This window comes from Macrosteles quadrilineatus, unplaced genomic scaffold, assembly GCF_028750875.1.
Source record: "Macrosteles quadrilineatus isolate MER2022 unplaced genomic scaffold, UCM_ALF_1.0 Scaffold_2__2_contigs__length_208266976, whole genome shotgun sequence".
Classification (NCBI taxonomy): Eukaryota; Metazoa; Arthropoda; class Insecta; order Hemiptera; family Cicadellidae; genus Macrosteles; species Macrosteles quadrilineatus.
This window is the reverse complement of record NW_026542595.1, coordinates 47,940,968-47,963,526: the sequence shown is the minus strand read 5'-3', so window position 1 is coordinate 47,963,526 and position 22,559 is coordinate 47,940,968. Positions and strand designations below refer to the sequence as shown.

General features: G+C 35.3%; 1 protein-coding gene across 2 annotated transcripts in view; it reads right to left on the bottom strand.

Moving 5' to 3' along the window:
• LOC128988203 (moesin/ezrin/radixin homolog 1) overlaps nt 1–21,237 on the bottom strand; it is a 68,034-nt gene extending 46,797 nt beyond the window's left edge. Inside the window, exons 1-2 of one of the 2 annotated variants that reach the window (XM_054409468.1) lie at nt 21,116–21,237; nt 19,597–19,654 (exon numbers count right to left, since the gene is read on the bottom strand). In XM_054409468.1, the coding sequence (XP_054265443.1) occupies nt 19,597–19,608 (12 nt within the window). In that variant the 5' untranslated portion in view covers nt 19,609–19,654; nt 21,116–21,237. Of the gene's footprint in view, nt 1–954; nt 1,122–19,596; nt 19,655–21,115 lie in introns of those variants that run through there. The other variant, XM_054409467.1, reaches the window with a different exon arrangement.
• Between the last annotated feature and the right edge of the window lie 1,322 nt (nt 21,238–22,559).

The following is a 22,559-nucleotide window of genomic DNA, read 5'->3' as shown; positions in this document are numbered from 1 at the left end:
TAGCTAATAGTTTAAAATCGATTGCATAATTTGTACCGAACTGACAAGAAAGCGAGCTAATAAAATAGTTTTTAAGATCAAATTATCTTAACAGTTTTTATTTAAAAATATAAATTACATATTTTAAGCTACCACAGTGTTTGTGATTGTATCGCTGATAGGTTTAGTTAGTTTAAAAGTTTTAGATAACTTGAGTTTGGATGAAGTATGAATTAGGCCACCTACGGTTATTTTATTATTTATTTTAGATTTATAGGGATTGGGACATGACTTAATGCAAATCTGTGCTTGTTATTTTGGTCAAATAAATAGGTAATAAGATATACTTAATTGACTTGTTCTTGAAAAAAGTGGGGGTTCTGGTTCTTGGCATACCGATCGTTAATGTACTGCCTCTATTTACGTTTTAATAAATAATAAAGTTGTTATCACATGAATGGTTTCCAATACGAGGCTAAGAGTTTATCTCAGTTGGACAAATCTTGTTTAGTTATTTCAAGCAGAACCACAATAATTGAACATGCACACTGGAGAGCTTTGGCTTTAGTTGAATAAAGGTGTTTCTGTGTCACTGAAAAAGAAATGATTCTTCCCTTAAAAATCAACGCGCAAATTGGTCCACTATGACTTGATTTGAAAAATACCGGTATAACATAATTGAAGGCAATGCTTCAATTTCTTTATTTCAATAAAGCTGTTTGCAAAAATTGCGTAATCTGGCTATGTTTGAATCCCTCAAACGATGGTGAATAGGTACATTAACTAAATTATTGAAGTCCGTAAAAGTAAAATTCCAAAAAGTCATAAGAAACGAGCTTACTTGGTGGCGATAAACTTATAATAAAAACATAAATCTATTGCATTTTACAATGTACAGTGTAATAAAGCCCGGCTCAACTGTTGAGGTAGGTCCAACAGGTAGCAACAGAGCGGAATGGAGCAAATTTCACTCACCGTTTTACCCGACACCATCTTGACGGGTGGACTAATGAGTGATATAAAACTCAACCGACTGACCGAACTCCGGGAAAAGGCACAGACACAATAAAACTAGATACGGTCACTAAAGATGAACAACGTACGTTAGTCGAACCCGAGTGACGCCCAAGAACACAAGAACCCCAGACCGAAGAATTGGCGCGTGAGTAGATAGGAGGGGGACGCCTCGGCCAATGAGCGCGCAGTACGTCACAAGGTGAGGAGGGGGCTGTAACGTCCGCGGCAGATGTCAGGGGTTAGGTGATAACAGGTGCGTCTCCAGCCAGGAGAGAGAAAGTACTTTCCTCAGGGGACCCGCCTAGTCACCGACACAGACGAGATTACACCATTCAATCGTCGACGGCCACCCTCCACCCAAAGTAAAACTTGGGTTTACCCGTTTACGCTTCAACTTTTGAATTTTCAAACATCGCTGGTCGCACATGACTCACTCTCGGTTGTAAATTATAAGATGATCGCACATCCGGCTGTTTGTGTTTTTATCCGCGCTGAGTGGGGCAATGGTGGTAGGGGGAGTGGGTCGTAACAAAAAAGGAATACAGCTCTGGGCTCTGATGATCACCGACTTGTTTTACTGAAATAGATAACACGTATTCATGTGATAGCGTTTTGTTTCAACACATCTTTTGGGCGATGTGTTTTCGTTTTTGTACGATACATAAATTAACTGTACAGTAATTACTGTAACTGGATATTATTTTTCTTGTCGGTGCGTGATATAATTTGTTCAATCAGTTTCGAGGGTTGAAAATACCAAAAGAGTGGTATTTTTTTTTTTTACTTTTTTACTTATTACTGGACTAAAATAACTACATTACCTTACTTATTAGATTAACGTAGTGTCTAAAACAAATCGGTAACAAATCGGTTAAACAAACGTTTAAAATGATGACCAAGCAAGACAGTGAAGAAGTGAAGTGTAATTTGAAGTCTTTAAATTTGATGTAGCAATATTTGCCATATCTATATTTTGTATTGGATATTAAATAATAGTATGTTCTGTAAAAATGTTGTTAGTAACAATTTCGAACAACTTGTATCACTAAAAATGGCTTATATTTTCTCAAGCCTTTCAGAAGTAAATGTTAATTATATTGTTAAACATATTTTTTCTTATAAACGAAGGATGGAAATCGGTGATACATTGAAAATAGGTAAATGTTCGTTTACTAAAAAATGAACGCTGTCAAGCACAAGTGTTGGAATAAACCAATCTGAACATATAAACCTATTTAGTTGCCAAAGACATGACAACACAGAGTTGTATACTGATTTTGAAGGGACAAAATGTAAACATTATATATCAATATTGAAAGGTTCATCAAACTCAAACCTATTCAACAATGCACAGCTGTCTAGTGATAACGTCGAGTGAAACCTCACGTGATCACTTAAACAGGAATGTTAACGACATCTTATCACATCACGTCGACCTAATGGTAATGAACAATATTTAAGATCACGGTAAAGTGTATGCAAATTATTGCCAATTCTGAACTGTCGTGCTCGTCATTATGAGTTTTAAAGCTTTCCGCTCCGAAAAAGTGATAAGGTACAATTTTTAGTAATCGTTTAAGGTCATACAAATTTAGGCACATGGCACATGGATTAAAAGCTTAGAATGTGTAGAATTGCCAAAAATTATTGTTGATATTATTTTTTATGAAACATTAATATCGAGTAATTGATTTTATTGCTACACGAGTTGATCTATCAAACTAAAATCTGAAGTGTTACATACAATATTTTTATACAAGTATCAGCGCCACTTGTATGCATATTGGAATTGGTTGCCTAGGATCTAATATGAACCCCTTTTCTGAATTTAAAGGAAAGCATTTTACTACAACAAGAAGTGCAATTAAGTTTTGTTTCTAAAATGAATGAGTAACTATTTCATACAGAAGATATAAAGAATCGCATTACTCTGATTTCTGTCCTCTTCAGCTCGTCAATACATATTTAAAGATTTGTGCATCCTCAGCTAAATATAGGCAATATGTCCTACAATTTCGCCAAAGACCTATAATAATCAGAACAGGATGTCAAACCCGTACTAGTTATGTTGGGAAATACGGAAACTGAGGACGACGCGTTGTTGCGACAAAGACCAACACTAGTGACTCACGGTACAAACAAGTACACACTACACAGCACCGCGCCGCAGCGTTATGAAATACATTGCGATTCATGTAAAATTACACCATCGCCAACATTTCCAGTGATTTAAACACAACCAACCATGAGGGACCCATATGTGGAATGAGACAACGACAACCAATAAAGATATTTCCAATCCACAGTGTACAGGAAACTACGATAACCCTGGGAATCTAACAGGAAATAACATTGGCCTCGGAAAGTCAAATCCTTTTGAATGGAGGCTTCATTTTTCACGAAATCAAAAGTCGAACATATTTGCGCTGCCTACCCTCCGCTGGCAGTCACGTGACCTCGCTGGTGGCAGCCAGCCGATGTGAACCCCTAGTAGCTCACAAGCGGCTAGTGAATTAACATGAGTCTAGATTTTTTTGTCTATGCAATGATAGTTTCGTTGTAATGTATTTTATACTTATTTTTGTGAATATTGAACATGGTTGACACCAACAAGTGGTCGGACAAAAACATTGTAGGGCTAACAAGTCTAGATTTATTACCCTTGCCTGAGGGATGCTCGTCAGCCAACTACATTGACAGGAATACCAAAGACGCAGCTTATAATTAATTAGTCATATCAAAGACTTGAAGTACGAAGACTAAAATTAGCTTTGGTCTTATGAAAGAGAAAAAAGTGATTTATAAAGAAATAAAGTTTACAACGTAAAGAAGTCAAAGAAGAGTGGTCCTGGAGCAGGTGACGTCTACAAACTAGCGGCTATTTACTGGCGGCTAGTGGTTTATAAACCCTGCTGGCGATATTTACCAGAGGCTGCCAAACAGCCTAGTGTGACCGAGGCTTAAGCCGGCTTAAGGGCTGTCGTGGCTGGCTCTGGGCGTGAATATTGGTCACTAATATATTGGTACACGCTGTGAGTACTGTTTTACCGTCTATAGTGCAAACTAACCTAACCTAACCTTGATACGTAAGCAGGAGCTCTGGACGGCTATTGGACGTCGTGCAACTGGCAGCGACTTTAGACATTATGCTATTGCTACGTTTTTAGAGTACTGTATTAAGTGCGCTGTTGCACGATGGCCAATCCCACTACGTCCAGGGATTGTAGAAAGACTTTTGGACATTGTGATATTTTGACGTCGTCAGCGTACTGACACGGTGACGGGTGACAGTGTTGGGGTGAAAGTGTGGAGTCACCAGCCACAGCCACGTCCAGCCGTGAAGGCCGTCACCGATACTGTGTAATGGAAATAAAGTCACACTCACGCGGGAGTCCATCACACAGAAATGTATACTGTATTGCTATTGAATAAGATCCTGGTATTTTACAGAATCTCAATTTTCCATAGAGTTACCTTTACCTACGTGACTGATATGTTAATGTACTGGAAACATTTATCAAAAGAAAGCCTTCAAGTACAACATTTAAAAACAACACACGTTTTATTTGTACTTTAACGTGTTTAAAATTAATCTTAAATGGAGGGTGCAAATTTTTCGATGTGATATGAACAAGAAATCTGGAGGTTTCTGGTTCAATTCCCATTAATGTGCTCGAAGAAAGTCAAGTCGAGTTTTCAGCTCTGACCACACATTTAATTGTGGCACACTTCATTAGATATTTTTTCAAAGGCTTTCCCTTGCTTCATCTTGGTTTTTAGTCATCTATGTTTAAGATCGGCGAGCAATACACTGATCTTCCACAACCCCCCAGATAAAAAAATCACACCACAGATTTCGACTCCATTCAATACATAACCATACTATAAACCATTCAATACACTGTGCTTTCAACTGCGTAAGCATAGGTTGATATGCTCATACACATCAAATTAAAGGTATTGGCTAGTGAAGTCTCAAATTGAAAACCGAGTAAAAAATGACAGCTGTTCAAAGATTCCTTGAATTTGCAATGCTATTACAGTATATGTTACCCGCTCGAGGGAGGGGGTGAAGCCCACTACTGAAGTCTGAAGGAAATCAATGATGTAAACATAGGTCGATATGCACATAAAATTAAAGGTCTTTATTGGTAGAATAAAATGATACAAATTTGAGTTCAAAATAGAAACTGAGTAAAAAATGGCAGTCCTTCAAAGATTTAAAATAACAGATTTAAGAGACATTTGAACGGCTGCCTTTTTTAGCTCCGTTTGTCGGTTAGAGTTTGCGGCATGATGTGCATATCAACGTACATGCTTACATTTAAGATTTTCTTCTGACTCCTAGCAGGCCATCCCCCTGAGGGTTTACCATATCACTAAATAATGTGTTTAAATGACTTTAATGCCCAGTAACTCTGTATCATTTTTTTATCTCTATCTTGATTATTTTTAGCGAATTTCCCACATAGGGAATAAGCTATTACCATAGTATTCATGGTAAGACCTGGACCCAATTTATTTTTTCGTTTTGAGGTCCCTAGATCCCAAAACACCATCCGTTCGAATATATATATATGTCCGTTAGCACGATAACTTGAGCAAAAATTATCCGATTTTTATGAAATTTGGTACAAACGTGTAAACCTACATTTATTCGAACGAGTTCGCGAACCAGCATGATCGGACTATGGGAACAGTGGTTTACGGGGGGTTTTATGGGGTAAAAATTGTTTTTTCCCGTTTTTGACCCTAAAAACATAGTATTTTGCAATTTCTTTCCAAATCATTTTGTAGAGCTCAAAAAACTAATAATTTAGTATATTGAAGCGTTGTTATGCGCCTAATTGTTACGGATAAAATTGCAAAAGATTGTAAATATAAAATTCCAATGTTATTCTGTTGTAGTTTGCTTAGTTATGAACATATTTTGATTCAATTTGGAAAATGCATTTATTTCATACTAAACTATTAACATAAAAAACACTTTTACTCTCCCTGTTTCAGCAAACCTAAGTACTTGTTAAACTAGGTAGTGCTATTTAAATAGGGAATAAATGTCATACTTTTTAGAAGATATTATAGTGTAAATCCAATCAGGCAAATGGAAATTTGCTTAATCTGCAGCCCTGCAGGTTTGCTGCGGCGGGGGTATTTAAAATATTTAACTGTCCGGAGACATTTTCCACCCTGTATAGTCAATGTAGGTAGGTACGCAAAAAGGTCTTGACAGACAGGTTTAAGTTGCATAATTGTGTGCACCAGTTATCAGTGCATGTGCTTCATACATTAAGAGTTAGGCTACACGATTTGCTCGGTTAGCAGCAGTGCTTTATCTACAGTGCTACATTTGCAACTTTACAGCTTTGTAAATGCTGGAACTATAGAGCAGTCATGCTTCTATTGAATGTCATTTAACCTTGGCGATCCGTGATACTGCGATACAGGTGTAGCCTAATACAGAACACTTCACCATGTAATACAAATATAGTATGTAAATAGTGCATAGAAATGATATCAATACTTGAAATCCATTTATAAAAATGGCACAAGAGAGAGCAGAAAAGTATTTCTGTTAGCTAATTGTTTAAGTGATCTTTAGACTTTCAAAAGTGATTTTTAATCTGATGTATGTCGATGTATACTGCAATGTATGTATGTTGTTCAACATGTTTTTAATGAACTAGACAACCTAACTGAATGAGTTTGATCTACAAAGGGTAATATGCAGGGTGTCCCTGAAGACCTGAACTCTCACTGCTCTTTTAAGGTATCATTCCTGGACTTAAACTACCCTATAACACATTACTACTACAACACAACATGCCCAAGATAAGTGGTGGTGATAATTAAAGCAAGAGTTCTTTATCCTGATTTAAACCAACATTTTGATTTTCGTATTAAATATAAAAGAAAATAAGGAGTTTTCAAATTAAATTTACCTACTATATAAATAATCTATATAAATAAAATTACAGTTTTGTCTTTACATTGCTTAGAATCATGCATTTCTTGGTTATTTTTAGGTTTTATAGCCTAAGAAAGCCGAAACGAGTCTTATCTCAATTTTTGTCTGTCTGTCCATTCTGTCTGTGACGCCAACATGTCATTTTACGCGGCCTACTCCTAGAAAACTATAGTACCGATCAAGGTTCAAATCATTTTCTGCATTTACTGGATTGGTGAGAGTGTATTTGGCTATAAAAACATGGCTTTGCTTCTTTGAAAACAAAATAACAAACCATCAAAAACCCAATTTTGTTTGATTTTTATCAAATTTTCTCCCAAATGTTTACTATTACATTTGATAATATAACGATCAGATGTTAAGATTAGTTCTCACTTCTAGCTGTCACTGATATGTTTACATTAAATACTGTTTACAAATACCGCAACCATTTCCAATCAAGTTTTGTAAGCACATCCAAATCAAGTGAGATAAAAAACATTGTGCCTTACACTTAACCGGTTTAATTAATCGCAAGTGCAATTAATCGCAAGTTTCTACTTACCTCTTTGTAGTGTCGCTGGACCATACTGCAAATCTTAGCTCAAAGCCCATATCTTGGGTAGGCCCTACGTAGGCCTAATTATTCACAACTACATTTCGACAACAATATCGGTACTTTTCCCTAGAATACATAGCCTTCCTACTTAGGAAGTAAAACTACAAATGTCCAAAACCCCAGATTTGTGCGTTTTTTGTCACATTTCCTCCGAATGTTTGCTAGATATACCGATCATCGTTTAGAGATTACGTACCTAATCTTTTAAATAAGAAACCTTTGTTTGGATAAAGGTGGTTTCTTGAAACTGTCATTAATATGTTAACATTAAAAGTTGCGTACAAATAATGCTATTAATGGAAAATAACTTTGATTTTTGAAAACTTAAAAAAATCCAAAACCAAGGGAGATAATAACTTGGGTACTGATACGACTTCAAGTGAATGATTTTTTGAGCAAACATTAATGCATTTTTAAAGCTTTACGTTGTTAACTTTTCAATGTTTTGTGGTCCGTGTATTTATTTATTTATTTATATATTTGCCAACGGATTAACACCTATAATACAGTTTGATTACAAGGACAGTTTGAATTGGTCGTAAGTACTATAGTTCTTTTCTTAACTGTAAACGTTGGTTTTTTGGTACTGGTACTTTTCCTGAGAACCGGTGGTAGCAGTAATAATCATTTTATGTACGAACACATCACTATTTACAACTTAGTTATCGTTAGTGCTGAACCTTATTTCTTATTAAATTTAATTGATGTCTTACTGTATAATTTTTTTCGTTTTCTGTCTGGACTCCAAAATGTTAGTTTATGCTTTGAAAATTATAAAACATTAAGTGAAGGATTTTTTTAGCAAACCATCATGAACTTTTAAAGCTTTACATTGTTAACGTATCAGTGTTTTATGAACTGTGTATTTATTTACTTATTTATATATTTGCCAACAGATTTACACCAATTTTACAGTTTGTTTAGACCTAAATACGATTATCATAAAAATTGATGACACTATCAAAACTTTCAAATAATTATTTTGTTTGTAATTTGCTTTATGGTTAAAGCGTAACAAATCCCCAAATTCCATTCTGTAGGCCTATTTGTGTGTGTATGTCTGTTGTCTGTTGGTAACGCATTAATGACCTTATTTATCAGTGTTTCGTGGAAAAGACTAGAGCACCTTTGTTAATGAAAATTTCAACCCGAATAAAGTGTGTAGTAGTGAGGTTGAGGTAGTGTTCAACTACTTTTAACCAGTGTGAAAAGTAACTTTCGATTACAGGACTACCTTAGGGCTATGCCTCATAGATCTATAAAGCAATTCCTTTTATCATTAGATATAAAATATGGACCAACATGATCGGGTGACATTTAATTGCAAAGCATTTGTTTTGGCTTGAAACTGTCAGATATTGCATTTGCGAAAGTTTATGTAGCCTATTCCTTTACAGTAATAGTTTTGCCAGCATATCTGGAAAAATGCACACTAATTATGCAAACCAACTCCTGTTTTGAATATAAGAAGGTTTCAACTTACTACAAGATTCCCGTACGTAGACCGGGCACACAGCTAGTATTATATAAACACATATGTAAACCAATAGTTTAGCTCAAATAAATTTGGTTTACAATTGATAGTTAATCTAATCTAGTAAATTATCATTAATGAGCATAAACATAGGTCGATATTTGATTGAACTACTATAAATGCTACTATAAATGGTACTATAAATGCTGTACAAAGATTAGTGAATCACAATAATAATGTGTAATCAAACTATAAAAAGAATAATATGTATGATTGTACGAATATAAAATAATTTAATATAAAAGTTGTGTTAATGCAATTTTGCTATATCTGACCCATTACAGTATCAGTATGGAACTTCAATATTACCCCAGAGAATATTACTCATAAGCTATTGCAGATGGAATAACAGGCTAATATCGGCTTTGCTGACACTAGTTCCCTTATCAGGGAAACAGTCACCTACTGCCACTGAGTCACAAGAATCCAAGAATGTAAATTTGATAAGGACATAAAACACATTACATTTGCAAATTACTGTATATTGAATCAAGAGAGCAAATATTTTTATCCAACTTCTCATGCTCTTAACTAGCATAACCCTGGCTTTGCCCATGGCAATTTTAATTATAGGGCTACAGGTTTGATCTGTAATCATAATAAAAGATAAATATAACGGATATGATCTGAAAATGAGTTGTACTTAAATTCAATCCATTCGTAATCAATAAAGTTAGTTAAACTTGTGAGGGAGAATCAGCCTATTTTCATTTAAAACATTAACCGTCCATCCACCATGAACTTTGGACTGCTCACTCTGGGACAACCTATATGTTTAAACCAGAATACTATTCCTGCTAAATCTCCTTTCCCTTAGAATTTCTCACTTGGACCCAATTTTTCAATAGTACAGTCAGTAGTTCTCTTAAAACTTTATTGAACAGTAAGTAACAAAAAACCTTTACTGTAACATAGAGTATGGGTTCCCTTTAGACTCAAAAAAGTGGTTTTCGAAGTTATGTCTCTCTGTGTGGGTGTGAATGTGTACAGAGCTACAGATCACACAAGTGGTCCGATTTTTATAAAATTTTGTGTATAAATACTAATTCTTAGTAACTAATCCTTGAAATTGGCCCGAATGATTTTGATAAAAAATTTAGTATGTTATGCCCTTTAAATTTTTTACAAAATGGTAAAATGGTAAATTTTTAACTCCTATTTCTGTAAAAATTACGGGTTGAAAGTTATTATTGTAACTTTATGTTATTTTCCCATTAAAAAACATAAAATAACAGTAGCCTAACTTAAAACAGATTTTCTAAAAAAATCAAGTTTGATTAAAGTTAGTATAATATGGTCCTTATAATTCTAAACATAATAGTGCAACCCTCCATTGCTGTACAAATTACTGTTCAAAAGTTATTGCAACTTTTGTGATTTTCCCTATAAAATATCACAGTACTCCCACCGCTTACCCATGATAAAGGTAGTTGACAAGCTAATGGGAGAAAGTAGCCTATGTGTAAGATTGCTGATACCATTTATTTTATGTATCGCATCGCATCATAAATTAACAGCTGATCTTATGCCTTGGTGTCAGGAATAATGTGGAGAGGATTCCTGGGAGAAATTTTAACCCAGGATGTTGGCACTCATCGATATCGTCTTTTGATGCAGCCACCTAGGAGGAGTTTGCGTATGACAAAATGCATAAGAGTCAGCGTTTAAGAGCTTTGCTCGCTCTGCTCAAAAATACAGCAGCAGAAGGAACTTTCATCACAGTCTTTCTGATTATAGGTATAAAAATAGGTAAATGTATAGTTAATGTAATGCTCACAAAAACTTGATTGTAAAAAACATCACTCTTCACTCTAAACTTTACTAGCTAAATTGCACAGCACAGCTATACTTTAACTACTAAGGAACAACTAAAAACAATTTCTGCTCAGTTCAATAATAAACCAAAATTAAAGCACAAAAAGTGACAGGTCAAGAATCAGCTACAGCAGTAAAGATTAGTTGTTTAGAGGAATAAAACATTCAAGATATAAAAATTAGAAAACCTCAGCTGTTCATGAAGCAATGTGGGTACGAAGCAAGCATTTTTGCCCCATAAAATAATTAATCAGGACACTAATCTAGAACGAATTACGAGGGTATAATCATTAACCGAACCTTTTAGTAGTGCAATTGGTGTGTATTGAAACTTCCGTACTGTATTTATAAAAAATTATTTATGCTTACTATTAGGAAATAAATACTTATTCATTGATTAGATTGTCACGTTACATTTGCCATATCAAATGCTGTATTTCATGCTAAGTTAAACTCCTTAAAGTTAACAACAACAAAAACTACAGGTATTGTAATCCTGTTATCCCTGGGGTTAAAAGGCCCTAATCCTGGTATTTCAACGTATTAAAAACTGGCCAGGGTTCTAAATACAGGGACCACTAATATTGAGTAATGTTTAATCTGGTTAATTTGGTGTAAAGAGTTAGCCATGACAACAGTGGGTGGCCCCTATTGAAAAGAAACATTAGCACCACCATACTCAATAGCTAATGGCATCAGTGTGAGATATTTCCTTTGCTTTCATCATGTTGGGCAAGTTGTGATCACTATTCTGTGATTCAATGTATGTGCATGTAAATATTTGTGTTTGGTTGAATGTGTCTTATTTTCCGATTTGTTCTATAGCAATATGATGGAAAGACTGTTTTACAGGGTGTCTACCAGTAAGCTATTTGAAAAATCGGGGCTATATCAATTGACATTTGGGGGCTTTATCAATCATCATTTGGGGGCAAAAATCAGTGACGTCAAACTAAGTAAATTTTTGCGAGTTCATTTTATATTTGCTGTTGAGGTAAAAAATATTAAGTAGGCCTATAGTAAAACAGTTTTATAAGTCACAAAAACTAGGCCTAATAATATAAATTCAGGATTTTAATGGTTATATAACTCATTTTCAAATGCCTAACAACTAACATATTTTACGAGTCAACAATGGGGGAGATTGAATCTAACCACAGATTAAAACGTAGACATTTTTAAAATCCAACACATAACTACACAGTTACTGTTGGAAGTTGGAAGGATTTTTAGCATTCAACAAATGCAAACATTTAATGTCTTCTTTTCTCTCAGAACTAACTGCACTTGCCTTGCACAAAACGTCGGTAGAACAACTACAACATTCAAAAACCTCTCTACACGCAGAAAACAAAAATTCCACTTACAGGGTTGGGAAAATACCCGTCTATCTTGTTTTACTGTAATGAAAAATCCCGCATGATATTTTACGATCTGTCCAGGGTGATCGGTATGATGTAACATGTCTAGATATCTCCTTGAAAACCTTTCAACAATACTGCGGTAGAATATTTTTTAAGCAATTAGTGTTAGTTTTTATCTGGAAAGCTGTATAAAAAGAAGCTAATCGTAAGAACCGATAGTCTCGTTTTACCCCGCATCCCATTTTACCTCGCACATGGTCTTAAAAAGTCCTGTTTAGGGATAAAAAGCCCAATGCAATTGTAAATGGCAGCACCGCGCACTAGCCAGCAAAATGGCGACAGTGGGCAGATATTACAACACTAAGACTGAACGTACAGTTAGCATTACGCATTATCCTTTATTTGGAAAGCTCATTCAAAGTGAACTGTTGGGTGTGATCATAAATATTATTGATACATGGCAAGTTTTGTCTAAAGATTTGGTTTTGTCAAAAAAAAAAATATGGAAACGTGAAGGTCTACATCAATTTAGGTGACATTTTAAGCATATTCCGTGACAATAGGGGACATCGGTGATACATTACTAAAATCTGTGACATCCGTGACAGGTAGACACCCTGTTTTATGACAGACTCCAGTTTATAAAAGCTTAACAAACCCATATGGTCAAAAGTATAGAGGTTATAATAAACAAACACCATGCTCAGTGTGTGTTCAAACAAAATTGTAGAACTCGTAATATATCAAGCATAAGAGCAAAACTATTTAAGCTAACACCACAACACATAAGCTTACATAACCAGACTCATTTACAAGATCAGAGCTTCGCTTCAAACCGAAGCAGGTCTTCAAAACCTGGGACAAATGGATCACATAAATGTTTCATCCTCCACTGATGGAAGGCAATAGATTATACAGTAGAAACCCTAATACTGTATACGACCTAAGCAAAGCCGACACTTCGGGTAACCGATCAAGTGTCCCACCGTCAGTGCCAGATTTAGGATACGTGCGGCCCTAAGCTTAATTAATCCAAGCAGCCCCCGCCCCTTATGTGGAACTGTCCCATGATCGCGGCAAAATCTTTAACATCTCTGAATCAGAGAGACCAGAGACATCAATCTTCAACACCTGCAATCGCGGAAAAATCATGGACACCTCCCGCAATCACATGGACGCCATTATAGTCACCGTGATCGTGGTAAATGATTCACTTTTCCCCCAAGAGCATTGTTTTATTACAAATCGCTGTGGACCCCTTCTGCTTACGTCCCTGTTGGCAGTACTCTTTTTCTATCTCCGTTAATTAGGCTGAGTGCATTCAGACTTGAAAAATTACTCACCAGCATTAGCTCTTTGATTACTACTGAATCACAGAATTTTTCATGCAAGTCAAGAATTATTTTTATGTTCAGTACAATACATGTAGGCCTTTATAACATTTTTTATTACTTGTGTTTACTTTTAGTTTGTTGGTAGGTTTGGTCCTCTACGCATCTACCTACTGTTTGTTCTGTACAGGGTTATAAAAAAAATTACAACTTTTACCATCCCCCCTTATCTTTTTATGGAACATTATAGTTGTCTTAAAACACCACATTTGCAAAGCTACTAAAAAAAGTTCAAGAGCAGTTTTATCAGATCTGATTAGTTTATATTGTTGCTTGGTAAACAATAACAAATAATTGATGAGTTTCGTTAGTATCGCAATGGAAGCTCATACTAAAGCGCAGTGTGTGAAGTGGTTGGTTTAGGTTGTTTTTAAGTTAATTTATATTATAATACCTGATTGTTAATTTTGAAGGCAATATCTGGTTCTTAGGAATCTGAGAAATTGACTAAAATCATTTTCTTCTCTGCTTATGGCCTATAACTGTTCGAATTTAAATTACAAATGAAATCATTTGTTGTCACTATAAGTGGAAACGGAGACTAGTCTTTAAGAAAATAAACAATGGCTATTCCTGGAAATTGAATACAGTAGACTACCTCTTATCAGAATACCTTTTAACCGGACATCGGTTTAACCTGACTACACTCGACGGAAATGACATCTCTTTAACTGGACAATTTTTATCAGGACTTCGGTTTAACCAGACTAGATCGGCAGGAAGTGGACGGTAATGAAACAACTGTTCTCATGGCAAAGATTAGAGATGAGTGATCACGTATCTAAACACAATGCTCTCCTAAATTTAAGTCAAATACTGTAGGCCTACACAGTATGCATTTAAACGGTCCGTTTTTACATGTTTTTGGGGATGTCGGTTTAACCGAAAAACCGTTATCTGGATTGGCCTACAGCCTAATTGGTAGGCCGTAGGCCTACTTTGGTATTATACGGAGGCCACTATTATACAGCACACTGTGGCAGTTAGGTTATCATAAATAGAAAGCATGATTCATCTGGTATCGTTCGATTCATAACAAAACTAGGAAAGTCCTACAAGCATATTTATGATAATCCAACCTAACATGACCGCCACAGCACGCTGTAAATTCAGTGGCCTCCATATAATACCAAAATAGGTAGGCCTACTGAAAGATTATTATTTGAATATTTGTGTTTTTACGTTTCAAAACCGTTGGAGATAGAACCAATATTTAAATGTAGAAAATGTTTGTTTTTGAAGACCTTTTAATTGTGTACCTACCTACTAAGTACACTTCTATTGCTAGGGTTTAGGCCTATTTACTTGTAAGTTCATAAATTTTCCAAAATTTCCATTAGGCTATGCCTATTTTTAAATTTGGTTAGTTAGGTTAGTTTAGAAGAGTTTCATTTCAATAGCCTATATTAGGCCTATTTATATTAAATTGTTTATGTTGATACTGAAAAACAAGTTACCTATTTATTTATCGTTGTTGCCAGCTGATATGTTTAAATCCATTAACCCTTTCAGTGCTATGAAACGATATATCGTTGTTTTAAAAAATCTCTAATGGATATAGAGAGGGAGGTTATTTTAACAAAAAATAGCAAAACGGCCATTGGTGACCTGCATGTTCATAGGATACACTAACAACCACTTAGCTAAAAGATTCGCCCAATCTGATGATTTTGAGGTGTATGTCTAAACCAAGGATTATGAACACCTCACTATGCCCCAGTAGTTGTAGTATATCGCTACAAACACACAGGTCACCAATTATTTGCCACACTCACACAGGACGGGATTCGAACCCGAGCAGACGAATGCCACTGGCCAAGTGACACACGCCCTAGCCTTCTCGGCTATCTGTGCTTGAAGACTGGGGAGTCAAAACCCGGTATTTAAGCTGTCGCCACCGATTGCGAACAGATGGCGCTGCAGATGGTTGTTCAATGCGTTACTAGGTAGCAGCACCAGTTAGTCACGGACTATTTAGATGCAATCTTTTAGTTTAAACACAACAGTGATCATAAATGTGTTCCTGAGACTTTGCAGCAAAACATTAGTTTCCCTAAAATGGCTATATTACGATAACCTCGTCCAACTAAATCAAGGTTAAATTCAATATTACATTGTAAACTATATGTCTTTTGATTTTATGAGATTTTGGTTTCAAATAATGCTATCAGAACATAAAAATTTATAGGAAATCCAGGAAAATTACAACAAAAACTAAGTTTTATTTAATGTTTACTACAAAAAGCGGGATTTATCTTTCTTATATATTTTCTTATTGTGTTATTATTCAAAATTAGCCTAATTAATAAAATAGTGACAACATGACAGTTAAAATTCAACAACAGGTAATGGAATTAAAAGGCAAACAAAAAAGTCTTACAAAATATGAATTATTGGCCTAGCACTGAAAGGGTTAACACGTTCGCTACCGAGCGACGCACATTTGCGTCGGTCCGGTCACTCCTACAGACCAAGAGGAATGAGCATGACGTTACTTACAGACCAAGTGATAGAGGAATAACATTGCTGACAGACCAAAAGAGAAATATCGTTTAAATGGACTAATTGATTTAATATTAACCTTAAGTGAATTAGTAAGCAATAAATATTGTTTTTATTTATCGTTTTGAGAAAATTTTAAAACGCCGCATATACAGTCTAACCTTGATATAACGAACCTCGATATAACGAATTCCTTGATATAACGAATTTTTTTCAATCCCCTAGAACTCTTCATAAGACACAATGTATATTTTACCTCTACATAACGAACAAACTATAACAAAGACCTTGATTTAACGAATTTTTCGTGATTTCGGCTAAAATAAGACACCTCAATATAGCGAATTTATCATTGTCAGAACCTCTACATTGCGAATTTAACCTCTACATAACGAATTGTCTACGTCTTTCCCTCGATATAACAAATCCCCCACCCAATTATTGTTTTGGGAAAATCTGTTTCTTTATCAAATGAAATAGAAAGGTCACGTCATCGCTTGCGCTAACATTCGTCTGCTCCGTTTTACATCTTTGGGTACGTCCACAATGCACGCTGGTTTTCTGAGTCAGACTGTCGGCGCCGATTAAGTCAGACTCGGCGCGCTTATCATCCCATGCTAGTAAACGTAAGCGGCCATAGTGCACCTGCGCGCCGATTTTCTGCGCGCAGGTAGTCTGACTCAGATTTTTACCGGAATGAATTGTTCATTCTGGTTTCAGACAACCTGCTTATATCGGACTGTTGATTTTTGTTTTTGTATTGAGTGTACTCCATCCGCACGATAACTTGAGTAATTTTTGTCCGATTTTGATAAAATTTGGTTTGAAGGTGTAAGGTGGGATAAACTTGAATGAGTTCGCGAACCAGCATGATCGGACTATGGGAACAGGGGTTTATGGGGGGTTTGATGGGGGTAAAAATAGGTTTTTCCCATTTTTGACCCTAAAAACACAAAATTTCACAATTTCTTTTCAATCCATTTTGTAGAGCTTAAAAAACAAATAATTTAGTATATTGAAGCGTTATTAAGCGCCTAATTGTTACGGAGAAGATTCAAAAAAATTTTAATTTTAAAATTCCCATGTTATTCTTATGGAGAATAAGTCAACTGTTTTAGTTTGCTTGTTTATGAACATATTTTGATCATATTTGGAAAATACATCAATTTCTTACTAAACCACAGTACCTTTTAACATTTTACGTTAAAAAAACTTTTTTACCCTCCCTGTTGCAGCAAACCTAAGTCCTCATTAAACTAATTCTGTTTAAAAAGGGAATAAATGTGATATTTTTAAGGAGACATTTTAGTTTAAATCCAATCAGGCAAATGGAAATTCGCTAAGTCTGCAGGTTTGCTGCGGCGGGGGTATTTAAGAAGGTATTCAAGCGCATTCTTAAATATAAAAAAAAACCTGTTGTCGTCTGCAAGAAGTTAATAATATGTATAAAACCTGTATAAAATATGTTTAAAACATGTATGTATTAATGTACAGTATCCCTTAAATAGGTCTCAACACAGACAGGTCCGGCTGACAACCTGCTTGCATTATGGCCACCTCATCTGAGTCAGACACTCGGCACCGAAAATCTGAATCTGACTTCCTGCTTATACCAGCGTGCATTGTGGACGTACCCTTTGTCTGCTGTCGCTGCGCGCGCTATGTTGCAACTTGCAACTGAGAACTGATTTCATTCACTGAGGGAGGACTGAAGACGACGTAATGTTTAGTAAGCTGTGATTGGGCGATACGGGATAACTATGGTGAATTGTACAATTTTTGGATAAAGAGAAACCTAAGAAAGAATATAAAAACAAAACCAAAGAGAAAGAATAGCAACGTCGTTATCTTAACATTCCTTTTACAAGTGTTTTTATTATCCTTAATTTGGCTATGATTATGCACTTTTATAATGACTTATCTAATAATTTATTGTTTTCAATACGATTTGTTTCAACTAGCAACACCAATGCTATAGTTAATGATTATTATTGACATTCCTCTGTTGTGATAAATCAGTACTGTAATGTAAGTAGCCTACCAGCCTATCGCCAGCAGTAGCTTACTAAACTCTACTGTAGGCCTATTGTTTTGTTCTTTACGTGGTTTATGACTACGCAATACAGGGTTTTGCTAGGTTTTAGGAGGGTTAGAACAAGCTGTGATTTTAAACTTACAGTTTTTAACCTGTCATTGTCATGATTGCGCAATATTCAAGATCCCTCACCTTTATTATGCCGGATAATTTAGGTTCTACTGTACAATGTAAACACTGTACTGTAAAGTATTGTAGCCTATGCTACTTTAATTGTATTTTAATGAGGTCAAATTCCTACCTATATTGACCGCTGGTTCTGAACCTCGACTTAGCGAAATTCCTGCAAACCTAACCTCTATATAACGAACCTCGTTTTAACAAAATCCTTGATATAACGAATATTCAGTTCGGTCCCTTCAGATTCGTTATACTGAGGTTGGACTGTATGCGTCGGTCAGTCTATTAAATAAAATCCAGTTAAAAAGATTACATTTTCGTTTCAATAGACCAGGCGACGTACGTAAGCGTCGTTGAAAATTTGGTTGTTTCAAGCTTTTACACAAACAAATAAAGAAACTCCACTAAACACTAGCCAAAACTGCAAAGGTTATAACGTTTACATCTGTTCTGTGATGTCGCGGAATACACAATGTAAACAACAATGTTGCCAACTGTTGTGTGACATAACCAATCGTCATATCCACAGACCAAGTGACGCACATTTGCGGCAGATATCCCTCTAGACCAATACGATAAAATCAGGGCTTTAAAATAGACCGTTGCTAAGAAGTATGCTGATTAATAACATTGAACACCGACGCAACTGTGCGTCGTTAGTCTATTTCAATGTGACCAGCAGACGCAAATATGCGTCGGTGGTCTATTGTGAGAAACGAGTCGACGCACAATTGCGTCGCTGGTCTATGCAAAAGTAAATTCCATATAATTGTGGTAGCGAACGTGTTAATAAGTTAAATGAATAGGCTATCTCGGATCAAAAAGTAAAATTTTGATATAGGTATAAAAAAAATCATTGATAATAAACTCAATGAATGTTCCCTTTAACAGGAAAGTAGGCCCTACCCAATCCTGATATTAATGGGACCCAATCCTGATAGTAATAGGACGCAATCCTGCAGAATGGGACACACTCTTTTCCAACTTTGTCGGTCACCGATGCAGTATTCAACTATCAAGTAAGTAAGTACGGTAATTTTGTAACGGTTCCATTTTACCACTTGTTAGGCCTACTTATATTGAAATACCGGTAGTTTAGCCTAATTTTATATACCTAGCCTACTAAGTTATCAGATTAATTAACATTAAAGGTCATCTAAAAACAATTAACTTATAACTTGTTCATGTAAGACAAAATAATTTTAAAACTTACTTGTTTCGGCATGTTGAGTGAATAATTCAAACAACACTGAAGATTGACAACACTCCACCTATAAAAAATAAAGGCTATTAACTTAATATTTCTAGATAGCCAAAACATAAAAATACATTTGAAGAGTGAAATCTACGAAGAACAAACTGAACTAAAACTTATGCAAACAAACAGATATAAGTGGAACCGACAAGTTGTTGCGAGCAAAGTTGCTAAAGTTTGTAGCTAGGAGTAAGACCTAACCATTCTTAATAACTTATGGTGATTCTTTTACTAAGTTACTATACAGCTTACAAAACTCAGGTTTAAGACTTGGGAGAAGTTTAAACTTAGGCTAAGTTAAAAGTTCAATTCCTTTAACGCAAATGTTAACGCTTTCCTTAAAAGTTGCCAGGGCAAAGAATGGATTCATATAACTAAATACAGGCACTTAACTTACTAGTAACCTATACTTTGTTCATGAGATGGTACTTTTTACCTCTGGCGACATCAAAACAAAATAACTTAATTTAATTAAGTTAACTTAGGTTGTTTAATTGGAACCAGGTCTAAATCTTACCATGAGACATACAACAATACGCCTATACCTAAGTTTAGTCCTTGTTATCCTAACTTGAGGCAGCCCAAGGCCGCACTAGATATACACCGTGCAGCCTTGGGCTGCCTCAAGTTAGGTTGGCGAGGACTATAGGCCTAACTTATTCCTTGTGGCCTAAGTTTAGGGGAAATTCACTTAGGCTATATCGAACCAGGCCTACTCTACTTCCAATATATATTTAGGCAAATGTTTTAATTTATAGATACTGGCTTTTAAAAAAACCCTAATAAAGTACCAAATAACTTAATAAAAACCCCTGAAGAGGCAAGTTAAACATTACTACTGCATGATATAATAACATGTCCTTATTTCTAAAGTACACTCACTGCACAATATACAGGTGTGTGCCCACCTACCCAATCAAAAGGTAGGTCTAAGTAGTTACCCAAGTTAGTCTATGCTAACTTAGGCTAACTATATAAATTAATGTAGCCTAGTCTATATTAAGTTGCCAAAAACATTAAATTTCGTTTCAAAATTGAATTTTTATGTTCAACAATAGTCGTTTTCGAATTCGGGAACCAAGAATGTGTTTCAATATTTGGGGTTATCTGTAAGAAGATTCAAGACTATAAGATTATGGCTAAGTTAGACATAAGTTTAGGCTAGGCTAAGTAGAAAAAAATCCCCCAAGACCACTTCAAAAATTCCCTAAGGCAAAAGGCGTAATTAATAAAGTAAAGATTAGGCCTAACGAGCCTGCAATCAGTAATTTTTATGGCAAGTATTAGGCTATTTTAGATGGATCTTGTCTTTCTTTAATGTGTCTGAAACTGGAAAAAATAAAATTTGTTATGAGTTTTCAATCAACCGGTGGGTACACGACAAGTTTCAAGACCAGTCCCAAATATAGGTTCGTTTTTGTTAATGCAGTTAATTGTTTTTCTAACATAGATCATAAGCAAAGTTAACTATACTTACGCGGTAGATGCTTATTTTAAAAGAACACACTGACAATGCATTTAATATAAATAAAATTTAATTCCAAAATGAAAATAATATTTTGTCACGTTGACTGACAACTCACGAGCAATATGGCTACCGTAAAAGGGGTGGGGTGGTAAGAGCCAGACTTCAACGTGAAAAAAAACTACAGCTATTCTGATTTCGTCTATGACCCATTAGTTGTACTGTATTGGACAAATTATAGACTTATTATTTACATGTAAGGCGACCGTGATTGGTTACTGGTAGCATGGATAAAACCATAGACTAACCAACACAAGTAGACTTCTCATCCCATTGTAAATTTTGAAGCACGTTTTTCGTGTCTAGTTCATGTACTAGACACAAAGGCGCTAGTGTCGATGAAACTTTGTTTCCATTATTTTAGGGTTAATTTCTTGATTTGTGCTTTACTGTTTGGTTATATATCTAGGGGACAAGTTATTGTTTATGATTAGATCGTATTATTTGTTTAAACGAGGTTTTAAATGGCTGTATTAACGGGAAACAAATTGTAAACAAAACACGACCTCTACATAAACCGTACATGAACTAACAATAAAATTGACTTCAGCTGTTCCATAAGGATGAGAAATCTACTAAGGGAGTATGTTTTATCTATGATAACCTAACCTATGAACCTTAAGGAAAATGAAAGATTGCTGCAGATTTCTGGAGAGAGTTGAAAAAACAAAACATTAAACAATTTTTAATTATTTTAGTTATTAACGGCCGCCCTTTTGAAATTACCTAATCAAACTCCACCATTGACAAACTGGGATTAGATATCGTATTAAAGCACTTGTATGCCAAATTTCATTAAAATCGGTTCAGGCATTTTAGTATAATAACCAATTCATAGCGACCCAGCATCCTCTTACGAGCGCCATATTGATGACGTCATCAGAGGCGACCGAGGTACTTAAAAATTGGGGTCTGGTTGGTTTTACATTCTTGGTCTTTTATATTATCTTCACTCTAAGTTGCAGGATCACCACCAGAACCGAAATATTTTTCTGCTACCCACCCCCTACTAGATTAAAGAGAGGAGTCCACCTACTATATTAAAGAGAGGAGATCTACAACTAGATTAAAGAGAGGAAACCACCTACTATATTAAAGAGAGGAGGAGGTTACTCTCTTTAATCTGTGATAAAGCCTCCAAACGTTTAACACATTCTCTATGTGCATATAGACCTACTTAATGATGATAAAGCGATCATATTTATTTTTTTTACAAATTTAGTACTTTTTATTAAGTAATTAACAATATGATTCCATAGCAAATAAAACGTAATAATAATTAATTAATTAACTCCACTAAATAATTGACGCAATGACTTCAATTCAATAAACCCCTTCAAATCTGCCAAGGCAGTTTGCAATATCTAAAAGCAAGACCGTATTGCAATATCAGATA